This window comes from Pundamilia nyererei, unplaced genomic scaffold (assembly GCF_000239375.1).
Source record: "Pundamilia nyererei isolate P.nyererei 1_Seehausen unplaced genomic scaffold, PunNye1.0 scaffold00039, whole genome shotgun sequence".
Lineage (NCBI taxonomy): Eukaryota > Metazoa > Chordata > Actinopteri > Cichliformes > Cichlidae > Pundamilia > Pundamilia nyererei.
Genome location: NW_005187440.1, coordinates 4,258,257 through 4,270,585, shown reverse-complemented (window position 1 = coordinate 4,270,585; position 12,329 = coordinate 4,258,257). Strand labels below are relative to the sequence as shown.

Here is a 12,329-nt window from a genome sequence, read left to right as displayed (position 1 = left end):
ATATATATATATATATAGCACTTTTCTATCTGGGGACTCAAAGCGCTTCGCACAACTTGTCTCATTCTCTGTTCTTTCAATCTAACATGCACACCCATTCATACTCGGATGCATCCCAGAGCAACTTGACTTTAGCATCTTGCACAAACGGGAGGGATCTAACCACCAACCTTTCAATTAGCAGATGACCTGCTGTATATTTAATCATCATCCCATCATCCCCCCTCAAAATGCCCATTTTTACAAAATTTAAAAGACTTTATAAAAAAGTGATTTTGCTATTTTTCTTGCTGTTTAATGACTTCATGTACAGTTTTCCACCTTTTCCTTGTTCAGTGTGCGAAATCTAGTCTTTAACTAGATATTGAACCTGAGCTTTGAAAGTCAGTTTTTGTGCAAAGTTCGGTTGATGTTAACTGTATTATTTACACATATAAAAAGCCATTGTTAATTTAGTAATGTAGACCTGGATGTTGAAAAGACTGTGAGTTCAAAAAGTTCTGTTTACACTGTAATATTCATACTGATTTTCCTAAATCTTGCATCAAACATTTGCCATAAATACAATAATACTTAAGAGACATTTTCAAACAATAAAAACTCGAGTGAAATGGGCAAACCTGCTCTGGAAACTAACTAAAATAAAATGGAATTAAAAAGAGAAAAGTAAAAAAAAAAAAACTAATAAGAGAATACAAAACTATAATAACTTTGATATGTACTTAACTCCAGTAACAGACCATTCTCTGGTGTTATCTCAACTGCAAAGTTGATTAATTGTCGGTATTGCAATTGAAGCTCTGTGTTTCTGGCTGTGCCCTCGATCCCTTTTGTTACAGGTTGTCCAGAGACGGGCACATTTTTGAAGACTTCTTTTTTCTTAGGACATATTAGCGAGGCAGTGTCGATCAAGCCCTCATTGCTAAACTCCCCATCAGAGAGTGGCTTACTGCTTTTTGTGATTTAGTGGGAAATTACAAAGCAGGCCTTGACTGCTCCATCCCTGGGTGTGTAAAGCTGGGTAAACAGTTGTTCTTGTCAGATGGGCATTTGAATCTCATCAGTCAGGTTCATGTTTTTTTCTGTAAGTTGAGTCTTCTAATAGTGATTTAAATCATGATCCTTAAACGCAGCAAGCTGCTCTTCATTAAATAAATACTCAGGAGTGCAAATCTTGTTAAAAAACCATACATTCAGAAGAGAAACTTTTGTGGTTGTTACATTCTCTTTAACTAACCAGACCAAAACAGCACAGAACCACATCATCAACTTTTTTATATTTACAGTTGCTTTAATTTCTGTATGATCTGTGTAATACTGAATAATATTCTTGTAGCTACAGAGCAGCAGATATGCCCATCCTACACTGATGATCTTGACAAGCATGAAGAGGCTATGACTGAGGAGAATAGTCTTAACATAGTCATTTAAATTAAGTCATTTAAATGATTTATGTGTATTTAATTTTAAATCATATCAAAGGATTCAGATCATGTCTTCATGATGGCTGGTAGCCTTATTTATTTGAGCCTACCAGGACAAATAACTTATATTGTGCATCACAAAGATGAATTGTAGACTAATTTGTTATAAATTGTTTGGTTTTTTTTTAAATCCACTGTGGAAAAGGTGGACTGGGTTTGACAATGTCTGCAATCTGATACAACTGCAACTAGATAGTAATACGGAGACGTGTCCTTCTCTCACTGCAGCTGGACAATGTCCATGACGTTTCTGCTCAGATGTTTTTTTGTTAGTTAGTAATAATTATTTTGTTTTATTTTGTCCAGTTGCTTTCTTTTTTCAAGTTAATACAACCAAGCCATTTGATGGAAGTGAAAATGATCAACCTAGGTGAATTCAAAGACACCTTTGTGCTGATATTTGGTACTCAGTAGTTTGTATGACCCCACGTGCTTGTATGCGTGCCTGATATCGGGGCATTCTCCTAATGAGATGTCTCCTGGGGGATTTCCCCCCAGATCTGGATGAGGGCTTTGATAGTGTGAGATGTGATCTGGGGATTTCAGATGGACCAAAACATCATCTCCTAGAGGTGTTCTGTTGAATTTTAGGTAGCATGGGGGCCAGTCAATGGTATCAATCCTTCATCCTCCAGGAACTGTCTGCATACTCCTGCTGCATGAGCCCGGGCATTGCTGTGGACCTTCTCCAGATCCTTTATCATTTGTTACATGTGCTCAGGGTGAACCTCCTCTCATCTGTGAAAACCACAGGGCACCAGTGGTGGATCTTTCAATTTTGGTATTCTGTGGTATTCTGATCCTAAAGTGAAGGGGGGAAAAAAGAAAATGCGAGGAGAGAAAAAAAAAAAAGGCCTCTACTTTAAAAGCAGATGGGGATTGTCTCATTGTTGCCCTTCTAGTGTAGCTGCCGTTAATTTAATTAACAGCAGAGCAACAGAAACAGATAAAAAAAAACAACCCTCTGCTACTTAACTCAGCATATCAATATCCCAGACGTTTAATTGACTTCATCCTATACTCTGATTAAAAACTGTTTTAGCAGTATTTATTCACTAGAACAAAAATCTGTGGCAAAAAGAGCACTTTGATGCTGAGCAGTGGTGTGTGCACAAGAGAAATGACATCATTTATTATCAGGAAAATAGAGGTTTCTCTTCTAACTGTGGACTTGACTTATAACTCAGTGGGGAGAGTTTGAGAATTTCCAGCTCTGTGTCCTAATTGCGAGTGTCAAAGAAACGCATCATGAACCGGGTGTTTTCATCAGAGGGAAGCATCTTTCCTATGAAATGCAAAATGCTAACAATAGACTCTTCTCTTGTCAGGGTGTGGCTGTGGGCCGTGCTGTACTGGAGGCTGCCCCAGAAATTTGGAGAGCTAAAGCCCACGTTGGATCTGGACCAGTGCATGCTGAAGCACAGTGGATGAAAGTAACAAAATGTCCCACAGGCCTGCCTCTGATTCACAGTACTCATTCTTTCCTTAATGCTGTGATTAGACCTCAGTGCTGACTGAATGCCAGCTCCTTCCTCCCTCCAGGTCTGTGTTTAGTAACTACAGCTAAGGCATTGCCAGTAAAATAAAACAGTATTGTTTCCAAAACAAGAACCTTCTGTCTTCATTCTTTTAGGATTGTAAGGAAATGTATCAACTCTTTATACAAGAGATCATTATTTATTTATTTTTGCATTTACTACATATGGAAAATAATGGTGCCTCATTGGTGGCCAAGTGTTGTGGTAATAGACTACCATGTTCATTGTATTTCATGTAATTTAATAAGTATTATATACAGCAGTTCCTGTTAATCCCACACCTTTAATCATTGCATACGGCCAAAATCGCAACACTAGCTGAATTTTCTTTTCTCCAGGTTTTAACTATTACTCCATCTGCTTGGAATGTGTTTTAAAAAATCACCACATTTCATTATTTGTAAAGCACAAAAAACAACCTAGGGGCAGAAAAATCTAAGTTGAACTTTGCCCAACTTTATAATCAGAGACAAACATTGGTGGAGCTTCTTTTTAATGAATTTTTTTGTTTTTAATTATATTGAAGGCAATGGTTGACTGTGCTGAACTGTTATAGAGGAGACGACAGAGAACGGTCTGCGAGAGGCGGGGGATGGTAATGGCTTGCTTTAGAGGAAATCTGGAACCTATAAACTCGGGCAACTTCTGGGACCAGAAACGTCAGAGCGATTCGTTTCACTTGGTTGTATGGCACACCTTTGTCTCCGCCTCATCCTTTGATCCGACCAATCAGTCAGAATTCATTTTTTTCTGTTGTCTTGTGCTCAGCTGTCCCCCAGAAAAAGAAACCTTTGGACCAATCAGTGAGTCAGATGGGTGGGCAGCTGAAAGCTTCATGCTCCCTTCGCTTTAAAAAGTCTGATTCGATTTGCTGTTGTCTCACATGCTGCAGTGGGAGTGGGACATGAGAACGTTCTAGCTTTGCTGATGCAGCGTTCTCTCAGCGAGTATGGGAAGAGATTTTTAACATGTAACGCGACAGAGCTGGTCAGAAAAACTGAACTCATTACTTACGTGTTTTGGTTTGGCATGTCTGGATATGACAATGTGAAAAGTTGGTTGGCGAAGAAGAAGAACCCAGCAGAAGATCAGAGAAACCCGCGGCTGTACTGAGGGAGTTCCCGACAGCAATCGGAAGGGAGGGAAACTGCTGTTACGGGTGGAGGAGTGGAGAGAGACATTAAAGGAAACTGGACAAAATAAGAGTGAAGGATACAGTGAAATAAAGAAGAGAGGAGATAGAAGAAGAACGTGGCCAAGCATGCGAGAGGAGGAACACTCAAATGACCATCCTGAGGGAGGGGTGGTGTCCAGCAAGGAGAACAACAAACGACCACTTTCTAACGCCTGTCCTGTTGTGGTTGCGACGGCGGGGATCACCGGGCGTAAGCGGCAGATGGGTGCCCAAATGGAGGATCACATTTCCGCAATTACACCCACCATGTCGGCAGACGACGGCAAGGTCAAGCCAGTAGATGACATTCAGAGCTACAATCCTACTGGCCCCAAAAAGCTCAAGAAGAGTCCTCAGCATCACCCGCTTTCCCTTTCTCCTGCGCCCGGTCCCAGCCCTGAAGGTCTTTCAAGCGGCCTCGAGGACCCACACGGCCAGCGGGTCATCGCCAACATCCGGGAGCGCCAGCGGACGCGATCTCTGAATGAAGCCTTTGCCTCGTTGCGCAAAATAATCCCAACGCTCCCCTCTGACAAACTGAGCAAGATCCAGACACTTAAGTTGGCGTCACGCTACATTGACTTTCTGTACCAGGTTCTGCAGAGTGATGAGATGGACACCAAGCTGGCAGGATGTAACTACCTGGCCCATGAGAGACTGAGCTATGCTTTCTCTGTCTGGAGGATGGAGGGAGCCTGGTCAACCATGTCTGCTGGTCACTAGCCTTGTCTGGAAGCCTAAAAAGTATGATGCAAAGGGGCTGAGGAGATGTCCAAACTGTGTCTGCTCACTAGTGGATTCACACTACTTGACACCTCGGTTGCGATCTGGTTGCCTCAATGAAAAGACAGCGTAACACTTCATGAGAGGAAGCTTTCACATGAGCATTTGTTTGATTGGTTATGAACTTATGAGATGTAACCGTGGATTATTGTCATTCCACTTGTCTGCTTTTTCCAAAGCAGCTATCACTGCTCACGAATGCAAATGCAATGAGTTCAAGCAGGGACTGCTAGCTTATTTAGGGATTGTTTTCTCTCTTTTTTTCTTTTAACATGTGTATTTTGTTTACATGAATCACAATGGAAGCTTTCATTCAACATGCATTCGCTTCATCAAGCTGATGGTTAAGGACTCGATCGTCTTTGACGCTTCATAGCAGCACAGCTAATTCTGCTGGAGCCCCCTGACCCATCAGCTCTCTCAGGTACTGAAGCATGACAGCTGGTTTCATCATCATTGCCATCACCCCTGATTTTATCACCTTAAATAAAATCAGTATTATCACTATTATCAGTAACATAACCATCACCATAGGTCTACATACAATGAGCCATTTTTTATTTAACTTTCTTTCTTTCTTGAGGTAGAAAGTGTATAAAGGTTTGTGTAATATCTATAGAGCAGAGGACTTAAAAGAAAGAAAGAACTGCGAACACCATACTGAATGTTGCAAGAGTTGTCAGGCTTTTGACTTTTCCGTGGGCTTTCAGCTCCTGGTTTTCCAACATTGACATTTAAGGAATCCCTGACTACCTCTGAACCTTAGCAAAAGTTGGGGAAAAAAAAAAAAAGCAGCCACGGCTGTCCGTCACTCTGCCTTAAGTTTCTTGTCCATCCCAAAACCTAGCCCCTTTGTTTCTTTCAGTGCCAAAAAAACCTCTCCCCTTGACATTCTTTCCTCTCGTTCTGGCCCGAATTTGCTTGCGTTGCACGAAACCGCGATACAGCTAGCGAGCTGACGAGGAGGCGTAATGAAAACAAACGGTCTCGGAAAGCCATGAATCATGTGTGTCACCATCAAAGGGGAAGGCTGATGTGGCTCCCTGCTGGGCTCCCATAAACCACTGGTAGTGATGGAGGAGGTGAGAGCTGATTTATACACACAAATGTAGAGGTGCACACATGCAACTATGCACTTAAAAAAATACACTTTTTTCAATAGCATTTCTATTGGAGTCCACATCATTACCAAATGATATACCTTTCTTTCTAATATTGTAGGCTTTTGTTTTGTGAGATGCAATGAACATTAAGTGTAAGGTTTACAGTTATTTCAAGACAACAGGACTGACATGCTGTTTGGCTTCAAAGCACATCCATGACAATCCATTTCTCCCCTCACTGCCAAAATACATGAAGACCGGCAACCTATCATTAGAACGTCCCAGGGAGGTAGCTAATGTTTCCAGCTCTTTTAAAGACTTATGGAGATATTTACCGAGCCCCACAGTCGGCACAGTGCGGTCTCTGAAGGCTAGACTTCACTGACATGTTAGAAGACACTTGACATTTAGAAAGAATCCAGTTGTGGGCCAACAGAGAAAAAGCAGCCCCTGTGCATTTCTATGTAAAATGCAAACATTAAAATGAGTGCATGGCCTTGCCTATTCTCTATGTTGTCATGTAATTCAAGTTGTATTCTAAATTTTCATTTATGGATCAAATTGAAACTGGAAGTGACTCATCTCTCGCTTGAGATGCCTTAGAATAACATATAGTTATATCCTGCCTTTTGCCATTCTTACTTGGAAACAGGAATTTTGAATTATTTTTATATACGCAACATCCAATGCTGATGTGTATAAGTGGTTACAGTAGTAATATGTCTTTCTTTGTCTGACCAGCTGCTGAATAAAGTGACTGTGATCTTTCTTTTGAATCTCTGTTCTGCTCCTTGTTCTTCTGTCTGCGTATGCACTTTGTATGTCATGCTTCAGAGTAATGTGGGAAAACGAGGATCAGCTATACATACAAAGTGCCGTCATTTACCGAGAACATTTTTTGACCACTTTCCTTCTGTAGTACCTTAAAGAAGCTGATATTATAGCTGTCGCTGTAAAAGATTGTGTAGTCGAAGCCAGGCTTTCATTTCAGAGAGCATTAGCGTATCCATCTCTTGTGCACTTCTCAGACTTTAAAATCAGGCTTTGTTTTTATGACTTATTACTTGAAATGTGTACAGTGTGATGCTTTACATACTGACACAGTATGACTTCGTAAAGCATCCTAAGCAGAAAACTCCTGAAAAATAAAACTATCTGCAAAACTTTCTTGAAGTTCTTATTTTCAGTGATTGGTGCACAGATTTATACTCTCACCACGCCTTCCTTGTCTCCTGTCTCTCTTGTTAAACTGTCTCCTTTCCTTTCCCTTCCTGCTGCCTCCCCCTGCTTTCTGTTTTTTAACGAGGTCTGTGTGCCTTTGCCCGGTCAGGAACACTTAATTCTTCCCAAAAGAAACATGTTAAAGTGCAATTAAGTGCTCAGGAAATATTTATAGTATGTTTAGACCTAAATAATAACTTATAGCTTTATCATCTCAGTTGTGCTGTAGAGTTACTGTTTTGAAACTTGATGATTTAACAAACACTAAATGAATAAAGCTTTTGCACCACAATGTAAGAGTATTTTATTTTCATTTTTATGATCGCAAGGGAACATACAGTATAAAACTAAGTGAAGAATTTCGGTACAAAAACCCTGAATTGCAAACTATCCAGTGATGACAAAGCTCCCAAATAAAACAAGAATAACGTGATCTTAAGACTTGTGATATCTGTCTGCTAAGATATGTAGCTCCCCGATTTACAGCTTCTGATGTGCTGTGGTTTACAGAAAAATATAAACCCAAATGATTTTGACACAACATAAATACACTCACCAGCAACTTTAATCTTTAGTGTTAGCTTGTTAGCAGCCATCGTGCTGGATTTATAGATGCAAAAGTGACGATATTCAGATAACAGATGAAGTCCTAAGTTTTAGGCTAGTGCTAGCAAGTTTGATTAGCAATCAATTACCAACCATAACAACCATCTGAAAGGTGTGACTTGAAACTAAGTGATTTAGTATTTTTAAATGTCTCTTAAATATCAAGTGACACGTTTTCGCTGTCAGCTACGACACTACATCCTCACATAGGGTTGCCAACTCCCTGAAAAATAAATAAGGGACACCTCGTGGCCAGGGCCGGGCGACCCAGTTGTCTTCACCCTTCCCAGTGTGGTGAATTTTCTAGCTCTTTTTTTGTGTGTGAAATTATTTTTTTAACCATTTGACTTGAAGTTGATTTAAGTAGATGCATATTCTATTCTTTGTGATATGAACACATGTGAAACAAATGATCATTTAGCCATTTATTTTTAGCTCAAAATGACAACATTAACACATTAACAATCTTTCTTTAAAAGAACTCTGTCCTGCTTAACTTAAAATAATAGAAAACAATAGAAAGAAAAATATTCTTGTAACAGTGCACATTTAGTGCATTTAGTACAATTGGCTTCAGTTGAGGTATTATTTCAGCTTTTCTAATGCTAATCAGCTGCTCCTGTTTGTAAACCCGCTTGTTCCCATGATTACGCATCTCATCATCATTATTCACCTATGTATTACTTTTATGTATTAGTCATCTATTTGTTGTAATCATCTATCCTTGCAGTTGTTTATTACACAAAATAAATTATATTATCACACTTCTGGCCACATAGCGCTGATATTCACTGCACATGCCCATAGTAACTTTTTCCAGCCAGGTGTTTTCCTTTTCCCATTCTTCCCTTTCTCTGAGGGGAACAAACATTGCTGCTCTAACGCTGGGCTCACACTGTGCGGTTTTTGGCCCATTTTTAGCAGATTTTTGAGTGATCGGACCGATTTTGGCCTTCGTCGTGTAGTATATGTGGGGTAACGAGAAGCGATTAACACCTCACGACCAGCTCCCGATCATCAATCGCTCGTGAGGGTGTCACCACAGGCGCTCACACTGCTCACGCGCAAACACGTAAACGTCGGTGAAAAAGACGGAGCAGCACAGCAGCTGTGTCCAGATCCAGTGTGATCTGGACACAAGCGATGGAGGCACAACTTGTAGAACTTCGAAAAGGCTCGGATGAGCTTTCCAATGTGGCCTCACAAAATGATCACGACCACAACAACCGTGAAAATAGTTGGATTTACATTGCTGCTCAATCACAGCTGCCTGATCAATGTTTTTCATTAGCAATTTAGCAAAGTTGATGGTGGTGGTGTGTGTGTCTGTGTGAGTGAGAGACAGAGAGAGAACGACATAATTTCTGTTATAACCTTCATTTTATGGACGCACAGTGTGAGCACTCAGGTCGCATCAGAGCATCGGGCGGTATAGTGTGAGACTGCATCGTGACCTACCAACGTCTAACCCCTGCGAGTCAATCGTGCAGTTTGAGCAGGAGCTGAATAACGTGACTGAAAAAATCGCACAGTGTCTGCCCAGCTTTGGGTGTACTGTCGTCCGAGACTTTCCCTGTTGGCCATGCTTGTTGTTGTGGTCATCTGTTGTCTTCCGGTATTTTCTCCGTAAGCGACCTTTCCTCGACCAATGAGATGAGCGGTAATCTGAATTGTCATACTCGAATTGTCATAAGTGTGCTGTCAGCTCATTGGTCACAAAGCAGGAGAGGGGCTGGGAATTATGTTTTCAAACAAAGCGTTAATTCCATTAACATTTATAGACTACTTTTGATTCTCACTGTATTACGGGACAAAGTGCGTCCCTTATTAGCTCAATACGGGACGTGTACTTTTGTTGCGAAATACGGGAAGATTCCGTATTTTAAGGGACGGTTGGCAACCCTATCCTCACAGGTTAGCGACACTGACATGGCATAGCAGAGCCTGACTTATCCTCCCATTTTTCTCGCTAATGGAAACAATAAGTTACAAAACAAACAGAATGCTGTAGTTTGTCATTTCCTTTGTAATTAAAGGAAAGTGTTTACTGAGCTAGCAGACAAAAGAGCCTTAAGCATCATTAAGTTGCCCCCTGCTGACTGTTAGAAAGAATGGAAATTTACGGTACTTCCATTATCTTTTTACTTTTCTGACCTAGAAGTGTCCACCTTTTGTATACAGTATTTCAGATTTACTGCACTTTTTAGAAATGCAATCATCAGATTGAGTGCGGGCAATCAGGTCCGTCAGCTAAACGCTACTTTTAGTAAAGTATATATATTATCAAAAGTGATATTGCATGTATACACTTATTAAAACTTGTATTAAATGGATAAACAGTTCTAGCAGATCTCAGACTAAATGAGTCCATTATGTTCATCATTTCTGTTTGTCATAGGTGTATTTTCCTTTCTTACGATGGGTCTTTTCTTTTTCACAGTCTAGTGTATACTATTAGTGTTAATTTCTGCAGAAAAAAATAACTTTCTGAAAAAAATGACACGGAAAAAATCAAGGGCTTATACTGGAAATTATTTTTTAATCAAGAGGAAAAGACAAAAGTACAAAATAGATAATCTTTCTATACATACAAATGGTAGGAAATGTAAGAAAATAACATAAGTAAATAATAAAGAATAGTATGAAATAAAGATTTCAATGTCATGTTTAGAGATACAGAGTTACTGTACGTCCAGTTAGTTAAGAGTTACCAATACACATACTACTGAATGCATCAAGGCACATGTGCAACGTGTATTTTGGTCTTTGAGTTACTATTTACAGTGTCTTTCTTTAAGAAGAAGGTACAAATTACATAAGTAATAAAGGGAATTAAGAGCTGAGGCAATACTGGCCTCTACATAAGACCAAAAACACGAGTATAATACAAGAGAGGTCATTTACAGAATCACAGACAAGCAGTTTAACACTTGCAAATCCATGCACATTATGTACTAGTGTGCATGCAATAACAACACACTCTCTCTCTCTCACACACGCACACACGTCAGATAACGTTGACTTCATACTTTACTTTCTTTTAAGAAAGAAGCAGCATCGCGTTTCAATGCTGCCACTTTGCTGTCGAGAACACTCTGGTACTCTATAAGAAAGACATACCAGCTGCATTTATCGGAGAACAACGATCCTCCGTGCAACATTTTCTCAATAATTCCTGTTGAGATACACGTGTACTGCAGCAACATTGGGATAATAAAAAAAAAATTAAAAAAAATACAATTTTGGTGTCCACTGTAATTTTTGTTTAAGGTAAAAGCTCCGAGGCCTCCTGTCGGGCATAGTGTACCCAGGGTCTGATTAAAACAAATGCTTAGACAGTTTATTTTACCCGGATTTTAAAAAATGATTCTTTGTTACTTATAAACATCAAAATCATGGAATACAAAAAAATCTAATTGTGCTGCTCAATCAATCAAATCATGGATGTAAAAAAAACCAAAGAAAACTTTTAGACAAAGCTAAAGAGTGACTGCACTGATCAGTTAAGAATTCTAGTAGTTATTCGCTGTTAACAGAGGTCTGAACTTTACACTTTACCTTCAAAAGCTCAACCAAAAACATTAGTACTGGTCATCAAAATGTGAAACTGGTCAAACCTCATATGATGGGAAAAAAATACTTTAACAAACTATTTGCTACAAAATAACCTAGAAGAAAAACGAAGAAACACAGTCTTGGACTTTGACTGTTTGGAATGCCGAGCCCTTTATATGCTCCTTTAAGAGGGTGGTCCAACCCCCCCAAAAAACAAACGTCAAATGATTGACAACATGTCAATTACAAACATCAGCTTAGATGATGGACTGACGTGTTGTAGCGTTGTCTAGGCTGATTGCATGATAACAGTTTGAATGAAAAGATTCTCACAATGAAGTTCACTTCAACATAGCATTCATTTCCTTAATTAGGCTGTGATGGATTATAGATAATGACCTAAATATTCAAAAAAATAAAAAACAAAAAAACAAAAACAAGTCACTGTACTCATTAACCAAATCAAACAATTTACAAAAAGACTGCATATGTGATGTTCATCTAAATCCACAGGTTTAAACGTTGTTTTACAAAAGTCAAGTCGCTGCGGGAGCAGTATCCATACTGGTCCTTTGCGGTGCTTCAACACAGTCCCATCACCAAGTGCAGGCTGTTTTAAGGCAATTTTCTTTGGGTGATGTCCTTTAAGTGCATTAACAGTATTGCTACTACAATAGAACAATACAGTGGTCCTCAGTGGTGCCACGGTGGAATGAACACTCCTTTAGTCTCAAATATAAACAATAATACACAGTATTGAATACTAGTGGTACATCGATAGTTTGTCATTGCTGTGTGTGTGTGTGTGTGTGTGTGTGTGTGTGTGTGTGTGTGTGTGTGTGTGTGTGTGTGTGTGTGTGTGTGT

General features: G+C 39.6%; 1 protein-coding gene across 1 annotated transcript; it reads left to right on the top strand.

Moving 5' to 3' along the window:
- The first annotated feature begins 4,148 nt into the window (after positions 1-4,148).
- LOC102192684 (twist-related protein 2-like) lies at positions 4,149-6,514 on the top strand. Its single transcript, XM_005730849.1, has one exon. The coding sequence runs from the start codon at positions 4,284-4,286 to the stop codon at positions 4,917-4,919; it is 636 nt and encodes a 211-aa protein (XP_005730906.1). The 5' UTR covers positions 4,149-4,283; the 3' UTR covers positions 4,920-6,514.
- Positions 6,515-12,329: the final 5,815 nt, after the last annotated feature.